The sequence below is a fragment of the Haliotis asinina genome, chromosome 6 (assembly GCF_037392515.1).
Source record: "Haliotis asinina isolate JCU_RB_2024 chromosome 6, JCU_Hal_asi_v2, whole genome shotgun sequence".
Lineage (NCBI taxonomy): Eukaryota > Metazoa > Mollusca > Gastropoda > Lepetellida > Haliotidae > Haliotis > Haliotis asinina.
In genome coordinates, this window is record NC_090285.1 from 71,578,353 (window position 1) to 71,595,502 (window position 17,150).

Here is a 17,150-nt window from a genome sequence, read left to right on the forward strand (position 1 = left end):
TTGGTTACAACAAATGGCCTAAACTGGTGAATGTCGGAAACATCTTCCGTCATGATGTCTCGTAGGTAGAGGATAGCAAACAGCATGTCCGACTTCCAACAGCAGCCCTCCATTATAGAACATATCAGGTAGTTTCTGTGCAAAGTAAGTGTGGAAACCAGTGGTCTGACTTTGAGTGGGATAGAAACTCTTGGAGGTTCTAGTACCGCTGCTTTGTGGGATTTCATTATGGTTCTCATCCAGCATGATATCGTCGTACTTGAGACTTCTATGGTCATCTCTGCCGACAGGCTGCATTATGGTTCTCATCCAGCATGATATCGTCGTACTTGAGACTTCTATGGTCATCTCTGCCGACAGGCTGCATTATGGTTCTCATCCAGCATGATATCGTCGTACTTGAGACTTCTATGGTCATCTCTGCCGACAGGCTGCATTATGGTTCTCATCCAGCATGATATCGTCGTACTTGAGACTTCTATGGTCATCTCTGCCGACAGGCTGCATTATGGTTCTCATCCAGCATGATATCGTCGTACTTGAGACTTCTATGGTCATCTCTGCCGACAGGCTGCATTATGGTTCTCATCCAGCATGATATCGTCGTACTTGAGACTTCTATGGTCATCTCTGCCGACAGGCTGCATTATGGTTCTCATCCAGCATGATATCGTCGTACTTGAGACTTCTATGGTCATCTCTGCCGACAGGCTGCATTATGGTTCTCATCCAGCATGATATCGTCGTACTTGAGACTTCTATGGTCATCTCTGCCGACAGGCTGCATTATGGTTCTCATCCAGCATGATATCGTCGTACTTGAGACTTCTATGGTCATCTCTGCCGACAGGCTGCATTATGGTTCTCATCCAGCATGATATCGTCGTACTTGAGACTTCTATGGTCATCTCTGCCGACAGGCTGCATTATGGTTCTCATCCAGCATGATATCGTCGTACTTGAGACTTCTATGGTCATCTCTGCCGACAGGAGGATGACTAGGCACATGGGTCTGTTTGATCTTTGACAACTTTTGAGGTAGTAGAACCGGAGACTGGAATGTGTATGCATTTAGTCCTTCCCATTATATGCTCAGGGCATTCGTTGCTCAGACTCGAGGGTCTGGCACTGATGAGACAACGTCTGTAGTTACTCCTTGAATCCTGTGGCAAATGGGTCTATGACGGGAGATCCTATTAACATGTTCTTCACACCTGTGATATGACACACCTTCAACCAGATGTTTAACTCAATGTGATGTTGAATAGATGGAGGGTGTGCCGTAGTAGGCTTGGTGATCTGACCAATAAGTTAGATGTCAAAACACACTCCACTTTTTACACCCATGTGAAGTTGTAGTTTGCATTATTAACCAATCAGATTGCTGGAGGCCATAAAGCCCGTCGCTGACAACCTAGTTTTGTATACTTCCGGCACAGCAACTCTTTGGTGATTTAAAACAAAATGACAAGTGCATCCCCTCAAAAGGCCTGTGTATATGCCTCCCACACACATCAGAAATGTGGACAGAAGCTTTTGATACTCGTGAGACTTATAAAATATGATATATTCAATGACCTGTGTAAGATTACTGACTTTGTAGTGAAAAGAACGTAATATGAATGAATGAATGTACGAATAAACTGAGTAGGAATGTGTTGTGCTGTATAGTGTGTTTTACACTTCTTCCAATGGATTTTCGCAAATAGCGAACTACGGATATAACAAACTAATTTCAGAGGTCCTTTGTAGTTCGTTATAAAAGTATTTTACTGTATCTTGAAATTGACTGGTAGAGCAATCTGGTCCCTTCTGTCCAGGTATTCTGCTAGGAATCGATGTAGTGGAGGAAGTTGTAGTCTCCCTCCGCAAGTCAAGTCTTGAGTAGAGGAGAGCAGACCAAGGAGGCGCTGCCATGTCAACAGAGGTAACAGAGAGATAACTCTTTCTGGAATCATGGCTTGAATCTTGTCTCATCAATCTTCCTGAAATATGATGCAGTTCTGTTTGATGACAATTCTTGTTACCTGCAGCGCTTCAACCAAGTATCCAGCACAGCACAACACTTGTTACCAAAGTGCTCCAATCTGTTGATTACCCATGTAAACAGTCATATCGCTGAGGCAATTCCAACCAGGTACAAGCTTCAGCAGTAATGAAGATGCTATCGATGATATGCAGTGATGATGCATCATTCTTCGTCTTTTGTTGCTGCAAGCCCCATAACATTTAAGGTTTGTTTACATTTGTAAATGACTTCTATGCACATTAGGGCTTCTTCTGTCAAGGACCAATTTGATTGGATATGAGATGTAATCAGTGTTGCAGAAAATTTATCTCGTGGAATCTTGTCGTTGGTTCCTCCATCAACACTTGGCCTTGATCACAACCTCACTATTCAGCTTGTACCGGAACAGCATGAGTGAACACAGGTGTAGCTGGATTAGCAAAAATGTGTCTAATGTAAGTAGACTTAGACTATATGAGCTGATATAAGTAGACTATCCCTCTGGTTGTTGCATCTATATTCTACAACATCTTAGTCTTCACTGAAGACAAAACAGTCTTTGTGTTATATAGATGTTCTGATAAGGTTTCCACGCTTCCTTAACATTGTTGCTGTTGTCAGTAGTAACCGGTCTCAATGAAGCATCATAAAATATTCTTGAATAACCAAATTGTGTTGTAATACACAAATAGGTTACTGTATATTTGATAACTTCACTGAAGCATAGATTTGCTGAATCGAATCATTTGGAACTCTGATGACGCTGATCTTGGGCTGGTGTCGACTGCTAGTATGTCGACTATTTGATCTCTTGTAAAGTACACAGGAACAATACATAATCTGAATGTAGTTGCATCTGTGCATAATTGACATCATCTTCTTCAAGCAAGTTAACTTTGTTTAACCAGTCAGTCATCTAAGCACATTGCAAGCATACATGATGGAGATTCATCTTTGGTATTTCTCCAAGACTGTCTGACATCTTTGGGTTCTGGTGCACCTCTGTCTTCAGCCAAACATTGATCCAACATAGCCATCATCTGCTTCACGTACATGATGAAGGTCTGAATGTGGACTAAACTTGATAGGATGCAGTGTAAGCGTTAGTGAACACTGAAGTGCTATTTTCATTTTCTTGAAGCGATGAGACTATGCTAGTGTTGTCCCTCATGAGAGATGTCTGTGTTGCCGTTGTTTGATCATCAAACAGCAAGGTAGCTGTTGTAACTGCAGGGGTAGATAGTCTATGTCAAAGTAATCATTGATCTTAAAGGTACCTCATGCAGCAAAATGGATGAATATAGATGAATGTTTGCCCTGCCGGGAGGCATGATGTCTTCATTACAAGATCTGAACTCCAGGTCTGACAAATGCTGTCTTCACAAACCTTCCTTTCGTGAACATTCCTCCCTCTGCAAACGTCTGTCATTTCCATCCCGAGAAGATCCCTCATGCGTTGATCTGTGTCTGTGGGAGCTATGGAAGGCTGACGTGGAATTCCCCGAACACCTTTGTCCTCAGAGAGTCTGATGAGCACTCTCCTCAGCAAACCGTTGCTGAATCATAGCCATCATCTGCATAGTAAACTGAAGTTGCCTGGGTCAAAGATCTGCATTGTAGGCTGGAACTGACATGATGATGTCTCGGGAAAAGGGAGCGTAGGCGACGCGTAGGCGAGAGAACTTGTATGTCCACCTTACAAGAACTACATGGGAGTCAAGTGATCCACTATCATTCACACAGAGGAAGGGGAAGCACAATAAGCAAGAGTCAGGATAAGGAAAAATGTGGCTATATTAAGCTGATGGAAGGCCCATATGATCTGTTCTGATCTTGTCAAGCATTTCGGTGTAACAAGGACTGTAAGTGTTCCCAGTGGTCCTAGTAACATAACAGTATTTTGGTGTAACAAGGACACAAAGCATTCCCAGTGGTCCTAGAAACATAACAGTATTTCAGTATAACGAGGACTCTAAGTGTTCCCAGTGGTCCTAGAAACACAACAGTATTTCAGTATAACGAGGACAATAAGTGTTCCCAGTGGTCCTAGAAACATAACAGTATTTTGGTATAACGAGGACTCTAAGTGTTCCCAGTGGTCCTAGTAACATAACAGTATTTCGGTATAACAAGGACACTAAGTGTTCCCCGTGGTCCTAGAAACATAACAGTATTTTGGTATAACGAGGACTCTAAGTGTTCCCAGTGGTCCTAGAAACATAACAGCATTTTGGTATAACGAGGACTCTAAGTGTTCCCAGTGGTCCTAGTAACATAACAGTATTTCGGTATAACAAGGACACTAAGTGTTCCCCGTGGTCCTAGAAACATAACAGTATTTCAGTATAACGAGGACTCTAAGTGTTCCCAGTGGTCCTAGAAACATAACAGTATTTCAGTATAACGAGGACTCTAAGTGTTCCCAGTGGTCCTAGTAACATAACAGTATTTCAGTGTAACGAGGACACGAAGTGTTCCCAGTGGTCCTAGAAACATAACAGTATTTTGGTATAACGAGGACTCTAAGTGTTCCCAGTGGTCCTAGTAACATAACAGTATTTTGGTATAACAAGGACTCTAAGTGTTCCCAGTGGTCCTAGAAACATAACAGTATTTTGGTATAACGAGGACTCTAAGTGTTCCCAGTGGTCCTAGAAACATAACAGTATTTTGGTATAACAAGGACTCTAAGTGTTCCCAGTGGTCCTAGTAACATAAAAGTATTTCGGTCTAACAAGGACTGTAAGTGTTCCCAGTGGTCCTAGTAACATAACAGTATTTCGGTGTAACGAGGACTCTAAGTGTTCCCAGTGGTCCTAGTAACATAACAGTATTTTGGTATAACAAGGACTCTAAGTGTTCCCAGTGGTCCTAGTAACATAACAGTATTTCGGAATAACGAGGACAATAAGTGTTCCCAGTTGTTCTAGAAACATAACAGTATTTCGGTGTAACAAGGACTGTAAGTGTTCCCAGTGGTCCTAGAAACATAACAGTATTTCGGTGTAACAAGGACATTAAGTGTTCCCAGTGGTCCTAGTAACATAACAGTATTTCGGTATAACGAGGACTCTATGTGTTCCCAGTGGTCCTAGTAACATAACAGTATTTCGGTGTAACAAGGACTGTAAGTGTTTCCAGTGGTCCTAGTAACATAAAAGTATTTCGGTATAACAAGGACTGTAAGTGTTCCCAGTGGTCCTAGTAACATAACAGTATTTCGGTATAACGAGGACTCTAAGTGTTCCCAGTGGTCCTAGTAACATAACAGTATTTCGGTGTAACGAGGACTGTAAGTGTTTCCAGTGGTCCTAGTAACATAAAAGTATTTCGGTATAACGAGGACTCTAAGTGTTCCCAGTGGTCCTAGTAACATAACAGTATTTCGGTGTAACAAGGACTGTAAGTGTTTCCAGTGGTCCTAGTAACATAACAGTATTTCGGTGTAACAAGGACATTAAGTGTTCCCAGTGGTCCTAGAAACATAACAGTATTTCGGTGTAACAAGGACTGTAAGTGTTCCCAGTGGTCCTAGTAACATAACAGTATTTCGGAATAACGAGGACAATAAGTGTTCCCAGTGGTCCTAGTAACATAACAGTATTTCGGTATAACGAGGACTCTAAGTGTTCCCAGTGGTCCTAGTAACATAACAGTATTTCGGTGTAACGAGAACTCTAAGTGTTCCCAGTGGTCCTAGTAACATAACAGTATTTCGGTGTAACAAGGACTGTAAGTGTTTCCAGTGGTCCTAGTAACATAAAAGTATTTCGGTCTAACAAGGACTGTAAGTGTTCCCAGTGGTCCTAGAAACATAACAGTATTTCGGTGTAACAAGGACACTAAATGTTCCCAGTGGTCCTAGTAACATAACAGTATTTCAGTATAACGAGGACACTAAGTGTTCCCAGTGGTCCTAGTAACGTAACGGCTAACTGAACATGGAGAAAAACATTCCAGAACACACACAATTAAGTAAAATTTATGACTGATATTTGTTACATTTATGCATGGTCACCTTTGCAGAATGTTGTAAGACAGCTGACCTCAGTACACATGTGTAACTATGCAGTTGAAGAGAGCATTTTTTTTAAGGGCACGCTTGCTATCATGGTGGAATGGAGATAAACCTGCTGCATTTTGAAATTTGATGTATTCTCAGTGTAGAGAAGAAACTCTTATTTATACATCTGAAATATGTGTAAGATAATTATTGTTTGAAGTATAACTCCCTTTTGACTCACATCCTTGCAGTGTATGGTGTTGTGGCTCTGCTGTGCCTCTGCTGCTTGTCGCGACTCCTTTGTAAACTCGTGATGACTGGTGGACCGTCGATGTGTCTTCCAGAATGGCTTGCTGACCTTCTTCTCCTTGGCATCTGCAATCTGTGGGTGCAGGTGCTTGTTTGGGGAGCTTGGTGTTGATGTGAGTACCAACTGCTTCAAAGCCACAACTTCAGCCTGGAGTACTTCAATCTTAAACACAACATTCCCAACTTGCTACATTTGGAACAACTTCAACTCCGGTATTTTGTCTTAAACACAACACTGCAACATATGGGACAACTTCAGCCTACAACACTTCAATCTGAAACACAACACTCAGATCTCAGATTTTACAACACACACCTGGGTCAGAGCTGGTCTTCAGCAACCCATGCTTATCGTAAGAGATGACTAATCAGATTGGCTGGTCAGGCTCCCTGACTTGACTGACATTTCAATGTATCCCAATTACGAAGATCTGTGCTCATGATGTTAATAACTGGATTGTCTAGTCTAGATTTCATTATGTATACAGAACCCTATACTCAATTTTGTTGAGTGTGGTTTGAACAACACAAAAGTGACTTTTCCTAATGAATGTAAACTTACCTTTTGATTTGCCTCAGCTAACAGCTTCTCTGTGTGCATCCTCTTCACATTGGCCTCTTGAACCATTTTGTTGGCTTCCTGGCAAAAAAAAAAGGTACACTACCAACAAAAAGTAAGGAAACTGATGAAATGACAGTGAATGTGAAATTGCTCTAAATGTCCACGAATGTCCGAAGGTTCTAGCCAGTGGAGCCACCACAGGACACACAATTTCGTCAACATATTGCTGACCAGTCAAGGATCAATTAACGATGACTAGATCTGATCGCCTGTCACGTGTAACCAAGACCACACCATGACATTACCACCCCCATATCAATCATGGTCAATAACTGCCACTCTGGAATACCACCCACAGCTACAGCACCAACATTTTCTACCATCTGTGAATCTGAGGCAAAACCTTGATTCCTATGGTAACATGGTGTAATGCCAATGGTGCAAAGCCCATCCCTGATGCTGCCTAGCCCATGTGAATCTTTGGCACCTATGGTGAGCTGTGAAAGTAACTCCCGAAAGGCTGCCTTGCTTTCAGGCAGGTTTAATAGAGTTGGTTTTTGGTTGAATGTGAAATTCGTCACCCAGTGAGTGTACAGAATTCCCTATGATGGCAGGTAACCCTGATTAATGTAATAAGATGATCCTGTCATGCTGTCACTGATTTTGGTCTACCACACCCAGGTCACATTGCCACCCCACCTGTTTGTCGGTACTGGTCCCACAGGCATGAAATAACACTTTTTGATTTACCCAACATTCAGGCAAATTGACACAATGATGTCACCCCTCTCTATCATCCCCACAATTTTCCATTTTGTTTGTTCATTGAGATAATGCTTCGGAGGCATTTTTCAGCATGTGTTCAACGCTACTGTGTTAGTCACTTTTAGTGATTGTGAGTTCTCCAATATGTTTCCAAATTAACTTCTGTGTGCACGTGCATCACGTGTTGGTTATGCATCATGTGGAATGACATTGTCATTGGATGTTGTGTTCGGGTGCAATGCTACAATGACGCACGAATTCAGTTTCTTGGTTCCCTTATTTTTTTGCCGATAGCATATATCTTTTGCTTTTACATCTGTGATGTGTACTGACACCTCCACTATTACATGCGTGATGTGTACTGATATATCACATCTGCAGCTTTGAGGATGCATAGAAAAAAACTAAATGTATCTCTGGCACACTTTGTTCAAAACTGATCAGGACCGTAGGACTTTTTTTAAAATTTTTGATAGAAATAAAATGTGAGGAGGGAGGATAACATATTCATTTTCTTATTCCCTCAGAAATACAGTTTGGAAAGTTTAGCACGTGTTAATGAGTAGTAGATTCAGTCACACTCATTCTTAGAGATACTCATTCTTTTAGTGGACAAATGGATGACTGAGATGTGGCAAAGTCAAAACGATTTTTTCAATAGGCAATAAAAAATTGCACCAATGCCCGAAAAACTTTTCCCTTTTCCCCTTACACTGATATATCACATCTACAGCTATTACATGCATGATAGACACTGATATATCACATCGCCAGCTGTTACATGCATGATAGACACTGATATATCACATCTCCAACCATTATATAAATATGTGTGATGTGTACTGATCTATCACATCTCCAATTATTACATGTGTGATGTACACCGATATGTTATACCTACAGCAATTACAAATGTGATATGTACTGAAATATCACATCTCCAGCTATTACATGTGTGATGTGTACAGATATATCACATCTCCAGCTATTACATGTGTGATGTGTACTGATATATCACACTTCCAACTATTACATTTGTGATGTGATATATTTGTGATATTTGTGATATATCACATCTCCAGCAAGATCTCAACAAGTACCCACCTCAAACAAAGATGCTGTCAGATCATCCAGCTCTTCTTCCATCTGGTCCCGAACCTTGGACAGTTTCTCACATTCTTCATCTCTAAGACGCAGGTCCTAAAAAACAAAGACGGATGGTGAAAAGGTCTCAACCTTACTACAAACATTACAGTTTGTATGCATTAATTATAGGGGTTTTTTTCATAAAACTGACTGATATTTATTTGATTCTCTCTCCTATTGCCTGAAATGTGGTCATGCTCCCAAGAGCAGTAAAACATCTCCCCAAAACTCACCTCCTCCCAGTCAGTTGTTAATGCTAGGAACCAGACTCCAACAAAACCATCATGATAATGAGTATAAGCTTATCTTCTCACCAAAATTGTCAAGTGATGTATTCCAGTGACAACTTCTGTGGCAAAGTCACTGAGACAGTGGTTAGCAAAAATGGTGCCAGACTTCCATAAACATCCCTCCATTATTGATGTAATTGAGAGGTAGTACTAGGGTGGAAGCTATTGCTCTGACTTTATGTGTGTTGTATGCCAATGGAGGTCCAAACTCACAGCCCTGTAGGCTCTCGAAATCATTTCAGGACAAGATTGTCATTCCCAGTACATCTGCTGAAGTATTTTGCAATAGAGGGATGAAAAGTCATTTAACTTTCTTCTTCTTTGAGAAGCTCTCTTCAAATATATTCCCAGAGTTTTAAGTGGACATAAGGATAAATCTTGAGCATCCCCAGTCCCATGTATCAATGAATTAGTTGGGAGGTGATAATGTCTATCTGGCTGTCCAGGAGGTGGACTCTTGGCTATGAAATCCCATCTGAAATCAAGATGAACAAAGGCATGCTCGGCCACATGAAAGCTCGTTCAATCAAGGTCGACAGTATGAATTTCCAACATTCTAGCTGCTATAGCTAACACCAGTAGAAATAATGTTTTCCGAGTAAGTCGAATTCTGCTTGTTGAAATGGTTTATATCCATGGCTAGTTAGATGTTGAAGGACTATATCTACAGTTTGTTCAGCTTGACCTGATCAATGAATACTCATGCATTGCGGGAAAATGTTACAACTAGTTAGGTCCATTGTTGTGAAGGGGTGCACCTTGGTCAGCTGATTGTCAACATGTCCGAACACCCTAAACAAGGTTGTCGTTTCACATCTAAGTCTCGAAAAATCACCAGCAATGTCCTAACTTATTTAAAAACGAAGCAAGCTACAGATGTGCATGCTTCGAATGAACATAAGATTAATAACATTCTCTGCTCCCCTGTTTCATGAAGTTACCGCGACCTGCTCTTTGTACCACTGGTCCTCCTGGGTCATGCATATGTGAAGTAGCTCACAGCAAGCAGAACAAGCTGTAGGTCCCATCTTGTGCTTGGGGATTTATCTTCTGCTAATCTTCCAGTCTAAAAGATCTCAAAAGTGCAATGAGTTCAGGAACCTTGGAGAGTTTTTTCCTGTGTTCTTTGTAGAGACCACACTTATAGCCGCTGAATAAGTGTCTAAAGATAAATCTTAGTGATGTCTGGAATTCCTCAGATGACATATATAAATGTTCTGCCCATAAATGTTCTGCCAATTGAGGATCTGTGGCCTTGACTGCTGAAAATTCATTCCATGATGCAAATTAGTCACAAATTTTCCATTTATCAACATAAAGACTTCTAGTGGATATTCAAGGCTAAAGAGGCTGCTCTAGCAGGACAGTTTGTAATATGTACCACACATGAAACTCTCAGTTCACATGTGGTTGCCTAGTGCTGGTGTAGAAAGAGGTCTAGCCTGTTTGCAAGCTTTAGACTCGGTTTCCTGGTTACCTTCATCAGTCTGCAAACCATGTTCTCAATGGCCAGTAAAGCTCTTACAAAATCAGTCTCAGGTTCCTTGTTTGCACAGTCTTTTCTATGACATTGGAGGGAATGTATATGTGTGAAGACCATACCAGGATATTTTTAGGCGTATCAATGGTCCATACCAATACCATCATCCAATACGATAGTGGATGTTTACAGTGGAAGCTGTCTAATTCGGACTCGACTGAGAACGACTTTTGTGTCCGAATTACGAGGAGTCCAAATTGGACTGGTGAGAGTGAAGAGTAAGCTCCCTTGACCAGGAGATCCGCATGCACAGTAAACTGTTTTAAGTTGCATCTTTGTTTCCAGCTAGAAAACCATCAGTCTGAAGCCTTGAAGTTGCTAACACCAGGTTCCACAGAAAACTGAAGCACCATCTCTTTCAGAAATGGCCCGGAAAGTGGCATATTCTTGCTTCGCACACGGGAAAACCAGTCATGTAACATTACACTGATCTTGCCCTTGCGTCGTCTTTTTGAGTCGCTGTTGACATTCGTCTCAAACTGCTCGCTGTAAAATACTCCCATCTTCTTAGAATGTCTGAGACTGTCTATTTGCTTATTTTATACTTTTCTTCAAGGTCCTTCTGCTTCACTGCCGGTAGCCTCTCAGCATCATCAATCAACTTGATTTTGTCAGTCAAGGTAAGGACTGCATTTGGACGTCTCCGCTTTGGTGGTGGTTCAGCCATTTTGTCACTAATGAGAAATTACTAGAGTATTGTCTTTTTGTAACAAAAATCGCATACCATCAAAATGACACTGAGTGAGTCGTGTCAGCTTGATGAACTGCTTTGTTAATTCCATTTGTTAACTGGTTATCAACACACCTGATAATCCGTTTGAAGTCGGTAACTGGCTAACTACAAAGCACTTCCACCTCAGGCAGTCCCACTAGTTCGAGTATATTAGTGATGTTTTCGTAGTAAATTACCCTGAAGGGCGGAGATTTCAGTCCAAAATCCGACTTACATGAAGTCCGAATGAGTTAGCCTATATGTAATGATAACTTAGTTAACTTCTGCCGGAACCAACAATTCGGTCCGAATTATATAGAAAACCAAGTTACTTAGGGTCTGAGTAAGACAGTTTCCACTGTATGACTGTCAAATCAGGTAGCTTAGATGTTTATCACTGTCAGTCAGGTAGCTTAGATTTGTTCAAAAATGCTGATTGACTGCTACAGAATTATAGTTTGGTTTTGGAACACAGTTTATCAGGCAAAGTCTGCTCACTGCAGAGTAATGTTGTGCTAATGCAGGATCACTGTAATTCCTCCAGACTCATGCCTCCCTACTCTCTTTGTTATTTCAATGAGTGCAGTTGTACCATGTTCATATTTAAATTCGGTGACGAGGCAAAGAGTAGCATACATTGGATGTCATTTCTAGTGTTAATGTGTTCTAGTGTTTCTATACTTCATGCACTGATGTGAACAAAAACACATACTGAGGTTCATATGATGATGAATCCTTAGATTATCATTGCATTCTGTCCAGTATGTAGTTCAAACTACACACACAAATGTTTTCCCTTGTGATACTGTAGTGAAACTTTAGAAGCCAGCATGGTCATCTTCAAGTTCTGAAGAACTAATGGTGTACCTCCAGTCAAAACCCCTGAAGGTATGTCATGTCAGCGGGGCTCCATCTAAATATGATGATATTTGGTGCAACAAATGATAGAGTAAATGCGCACATGATTTTATGTCAATTCCACAATGTTCTGCCACCACTTCAGATGACTCCAAACAGAGTCTTTTGGTCGAATTTGTATATTTCTACAACATTTTCGACAACAACTGTGTGGAGTCTTCACATGGATAGAGTATTCCCAAGCAAAACATACTCACAAAATTGTTGTTCAGCCAGGATGCTCTCATATTCCAACACACTGTCCGTGTTAACTTACAGATCAAGACTATTTGACCAACTGGGGTGCAATCCTCCCATAACTCACAACCTGGGACTGTAACCTGCATGCAGCTATATGATCTAAAGCTGTATGCAGGCCTGAGGCCATCTAAGCAAATATCTCTCCATTGAGGGTGCACTAGACCTAAAGTTGTCTCAAGGATTGGGGTTGTGAGCACATTGTTGCATGAAGACCGATATCTTGCACAACATAAGTGGTCTTTTACTCACGTGTTCAACTATTACTTACCGTTTGAGCCTTCTGGAGTTCTTCCTGTAGTCTGTGATAGGCATGCTCCTTCATTTCTGCCATTGTCTGACTGCGGCGGCGAGCTATCTGCATGTCAGAGGTCTCTGCCTCAGAATGAGCATGGCGCAGATGGGCACGAGCAGGATGTCGACGCATTTCAACAACAGGACACTCAGGTTTTTCTACGACCTCTTTCCTGAAACATATGCATTCCCACATTATACCCTGAAGTGTGCGCCTAGGTTTGTTGGTAAAATTAAAGTGAGGGGCATGTTCATATCATAGCTTAACACTGAGTATGCATAACTTTGGGAGTATTGAAAACTAAACAATGCTTTAGTTTGCAGTCATTCACTTATAACAGTTCTTCCACTAACAGACTTGTTGCTTTGGAAATGGAATTCCTCTGGCAACCTGACTAATACAGTGGGAAATTCAAATCATGTTTTTAAAATGTATGTTCAGTAAGACTCTCTATTTTTCACAATGAGTGTTCATAACATACTTCTTTATACTGTGGCCTTATGACATCATGAACCAGCCAGTCAGTTTGGTGATATTTCATGGAATTTACTTGAATGACGCTTTGCATGGAAAGACAGCTTTGACAAAGCAACATGACCACACCCTATTTGTACATAGGTTTGAACCCTGACCTTTAGTACACAAAATGTCAGAAGGCAAATACTGAGCAAGTATTTTTAGACATGCAACATACTGTTCATTAGGCACTGTTCCATCAAGTCCATTCATAGCGCCTGTGAATGAAACTGAGCGAGTTACACTGTCACTGTTTGACACCTGTGACCTCTGTTGTGTCAAGGCTTGTCCTGAGCTGCCAGTTCCCACTATCAGGGAATCTCCTGGTTTCGCCCCCGACTCAAGTCCTACAACTGCTGCTGCCATACTGCCAACTACAACAGCTGCCACAGCACTAGTCTCATCCACAAGCTGAGTAGGAGCACCTTGTGGTGATGGTCGGCTACCCCACTCCATGTCTTTTGTAGCTGTTGTATTAGCAGCTTGTCTGTTTGACACAGAAGGTGACTGTCTGTAGTTAGCTTCCTGGCCAACCCATGCTTCTTGCTGTGTCTGTGTTTCAGCTCCTGGAAGCTTGGAAGTAGTGACAGTTGTCTGTGGTGACACAGGTCTGTCTGAGACTAGAATCTGAGCATCTCCTGACATTGCCACTGCCGAGCCTCTTTAAATCTATAATGGAAAGAACATAAGAAATAATATTGGTGCATTGTATCACCAGCCATGCAAGTATGTAGAAATGATGGGGGTCTTTCTTTCAAAAATACATACCACCATATAATTTTTGTGTATGTTGTCATTGATAATTTTTAATTTAACATTCCATTTGGTAACAACAATTTTATAAATTCTTTCAAAATGTTCTTACACTTCCAAAATGAAATGTATTTTGTATCTTGAGAGTGAGTGAGTGAGTGAGTTTAGTTTTACACCGCACTCAGCAATATTACAGCTATATGGTGGCGGTCTGTAAATAATCGAGTCTGGACCAGACAATCCAGTGATCAACAACATGAGCATCGATCTGCGCAATTGGGAACCGATGACACGCGTCAACCAAGTCAGCGAGCCTGACCACCCGATCCCGTTAGTCGCCTCTTACGACAAGCTGAGTCGCCTTTTATGGCAAGCATGGGTTGCTGAAGGCCTATTCTACCCCGGGACCTTCACGGGTCTTGTATCTTGAGAAGATCCTGTACAGCTTATGTACAGTCACATCAGTTTGTACCTTTCGATCAACCACAATCTGAAAACATACCATTCTCATTAATTTTAGTACATTCACAGCCAGATAAACATTATAAAGCAGTCAAACATTCTCATACATTCACAGTCAGATAAAGCAGTCACACATTCTCAATACATTTACAGCCACATAAAGCAGTGAAACATTCTTGTACATTCACAACAACTCACAACAGTTTGACAGTGTCGATACATTCATAGCCACATAGAACAGTGAAATATTCTTGTACATTCACAAATACTCACAACAGTTAAGCAGTGTCAATACATTCATAGCTACATAAAACAGTCATCAAGTTAGAGACTATTTTTCCAATCATGTTTTTGAGTTTTTATCAGACAAATGGCCAAAGCAAACAATTGTGTGTTAAAGAGCTAGTAAATAAGGCTGAATGGACATGATGGATGGTAGCTGATACGCGTACTTTCATGAACCCTAGACAAAATCTAAATACAGAGTGAGTGAGTGAGTGAGTGAGTTTAGTTTTACGCCGCACTCAGCAATATTACAGCTATATGGTGGCGGTCTGTAAATAATCGAGTCTGGACCAGACAATCCAGTGACCAACAACATGAGCATCGATCTGCGCAATTGGGAACCGATGACATGTGTCAACCATGTCAGCGAGCCTGACCACCCGACCCCGTTAGTCGCCTCTTACAACAAGCATAGTCGCCTTTCATGGCAAGCATGGGTTGCTGAAGGTCTGTTCTACCCCGGGACCTTCACGGGTTCTAAATACAGAAACATACCTGGACCCTAAATGTCGGACAAGACTAAATTCCACAAAATGGAAACCTTACTAGTTATTCCCATTCAACTGATTAGGATTGTTGTGGTGCATTGTGAATTATTCATTTCAGTGTTTTCTCGATTCATGTGTAACATAATCAAAGGCATCTCATACAATAGTATAACAGTTCCAAATCAGTACACAACTGTTACCTAAATATATGTATAACCTTCATTCGTGGATCACAGCAATCATCATCCTATCTTGTAAATTAAGTCTTGTGTCATGTCATGAAGCAGTACTTTTGATGTACATAATGAAGTGCAGTGGGTGAGCTGGCTAAAGCCAGGCTAGTGATCCAGCCAGGTTGAGGTGCCGAGATGCCCACCTATGACCTGGTGTAAAACCCTTAGAGTCAACTTTGTGTGCAGACTTTTCCACGTTGTCACAACCCCTAGTGTACAGTACACAACCCTGTGGACTTAAAAGAATCCATGAATTCATTGGTATATGATCAAATGATGGCCACGTGAATTCATGCAAACAGATTGGACTGAGTACTGTATGTGTCTCAGTCCTCCCAGCTGTGAACTGGGTACCTGGTTAGGGTGACTGCGGTACAATAAACTTGGTGCACCTAGTGGCAGCAACAATTGTATACTCCCCAAGAAGACGATATTGAAAATACAATGTGACGCTGAGATTGACATCGGTTCCAATGATCATGGGAAAGACCAATACCAATGCCTTGAGCAAGCAATAGCTACATAAACATCCTATCCTACATAGAGTGCCACACCTCACTAACAACATTGCTCTGAATCTCTGCATCACACATAAATACACTAAATCTGACGTGAATACAAATGGGTGATGATCACAAATGGTTTGGGTAAACAAACGTTTTCAATTTGCTAAATCAATGAATAAAATAATCAGTAATTGTAAAAAGTGAAGTCAGGCACTTAAAATATGTTTTCAAATCACGTCCCTCACATCCAGGAATCAAGGTTCATCAGTGGGGTTCTTATTACTAGTAAGATGCATCTACAACAGGCCCTTGTACTCCTCCATACACTGTTTTACATATGGATTTTCACTGCTCCAAACTATGGCCACTTGTGACAACTGCTGCACGTGAAATGTTTTGAGCTCAGTTTCCTAACACTTCCTACCGTGAGAGAAAAGATTTCTAATCAATCCCTTGAAAGTAATTTTGGTAGGACAACATTTTGGGCGCTTGATATTAATGTTGCTGAGAAGTCGCTTCACAAAACGTTCCTAATAACAAAATAACAGTTGTAAATACTCCAAAACCCAGAGAAACATTCATCTGAATCCTTTCACACAGAATCAGATAATTCAAAGTCCAAAACTATACCCGGCTAACATTTAATTGGAAGATATGGAAAGTGTACTCCACGATAATGAAAATATCCATGTATTTTCGTATATAAATAACTTAGTTCGAAATCTAACCGTCATATTCCTTGTGTATTCAAATTTTCCTTCCCAGCGATGTAACAGCTGACATAATAAACACCTTATCCGCCATGACAGTGACCACAAATTGCTTCCCTACCACTTTCAATAGTTGGGCGTCAGGCTGTTATGTGTAGCATATTTTGTACTCCTGTCCGTAATCACCCGAAGAAGTGACAAGACGTAACCTTGAAACGTTGTGATATTCAATAAAGAAGAAATTGTCTTCCATATACTCGTCTTCTATATTCATCAATCTCGACATGCCTCTCAAGAATCTCAACCCAAGTTGAATAACCAAATAGTTCCAGTGAACGATTCAGTCAGCATATAATGGATATACGCTTGGACTTATTTGCAACCAGAAACGAGTTCCTAAAATTGTGTTGGT

At 41.1% G+C, this 17,150-nt stretch overlaps 1 protein-coding gene across 1 annotated transcript in view; it reads right to left on the reverse strand.

The window, feature by feature from the left end:
• LOC137287352 (guanine nucleotide exchange factor for Rab-3A-like) overlaps nucleotides 1–16,844 on the reverse strand; it is a 28,908-nt gene extending 12,064 nt beyond the window's left edge. The window contains exons 1-6 of the mRNA XM_067819605.1: nucleotides 16,757–16,844; nucleotides 13,480–13,970; nucleotides 12,762–12,957; nucleotides 8,752–8,847; nucleotides 6,883–6,960; nucleotides 6,253–6,483 (exon numbers count right to left, since the gene is read on the reverse strand). Of these exons, the coding sequence (XP_067675706.1) occupies nucleotides 6,253–6,483; nucleotides 6,883–6,960; nucleotides 8,752–8,847; nucleotides 12,762–12,957; nucleotides 13,480–13,946 (1,068 nt within the window). The 5' untranslated portion in view covers nucleotides 13,947–13,970; nucleotides 16,757–16,844. The remainder of the gene's footprint in view (nucleotides 1–6,252; nucleotides 6,484–6,882; nucleotides 6,961–8,751; nucleotides 8,848–12,761; nucleotides 12,958–13,479; nucleotides 13,971–16,756) is intronic.
• Nucleotides 16,845–17,150: the final 306 nt, after the last annotated feature.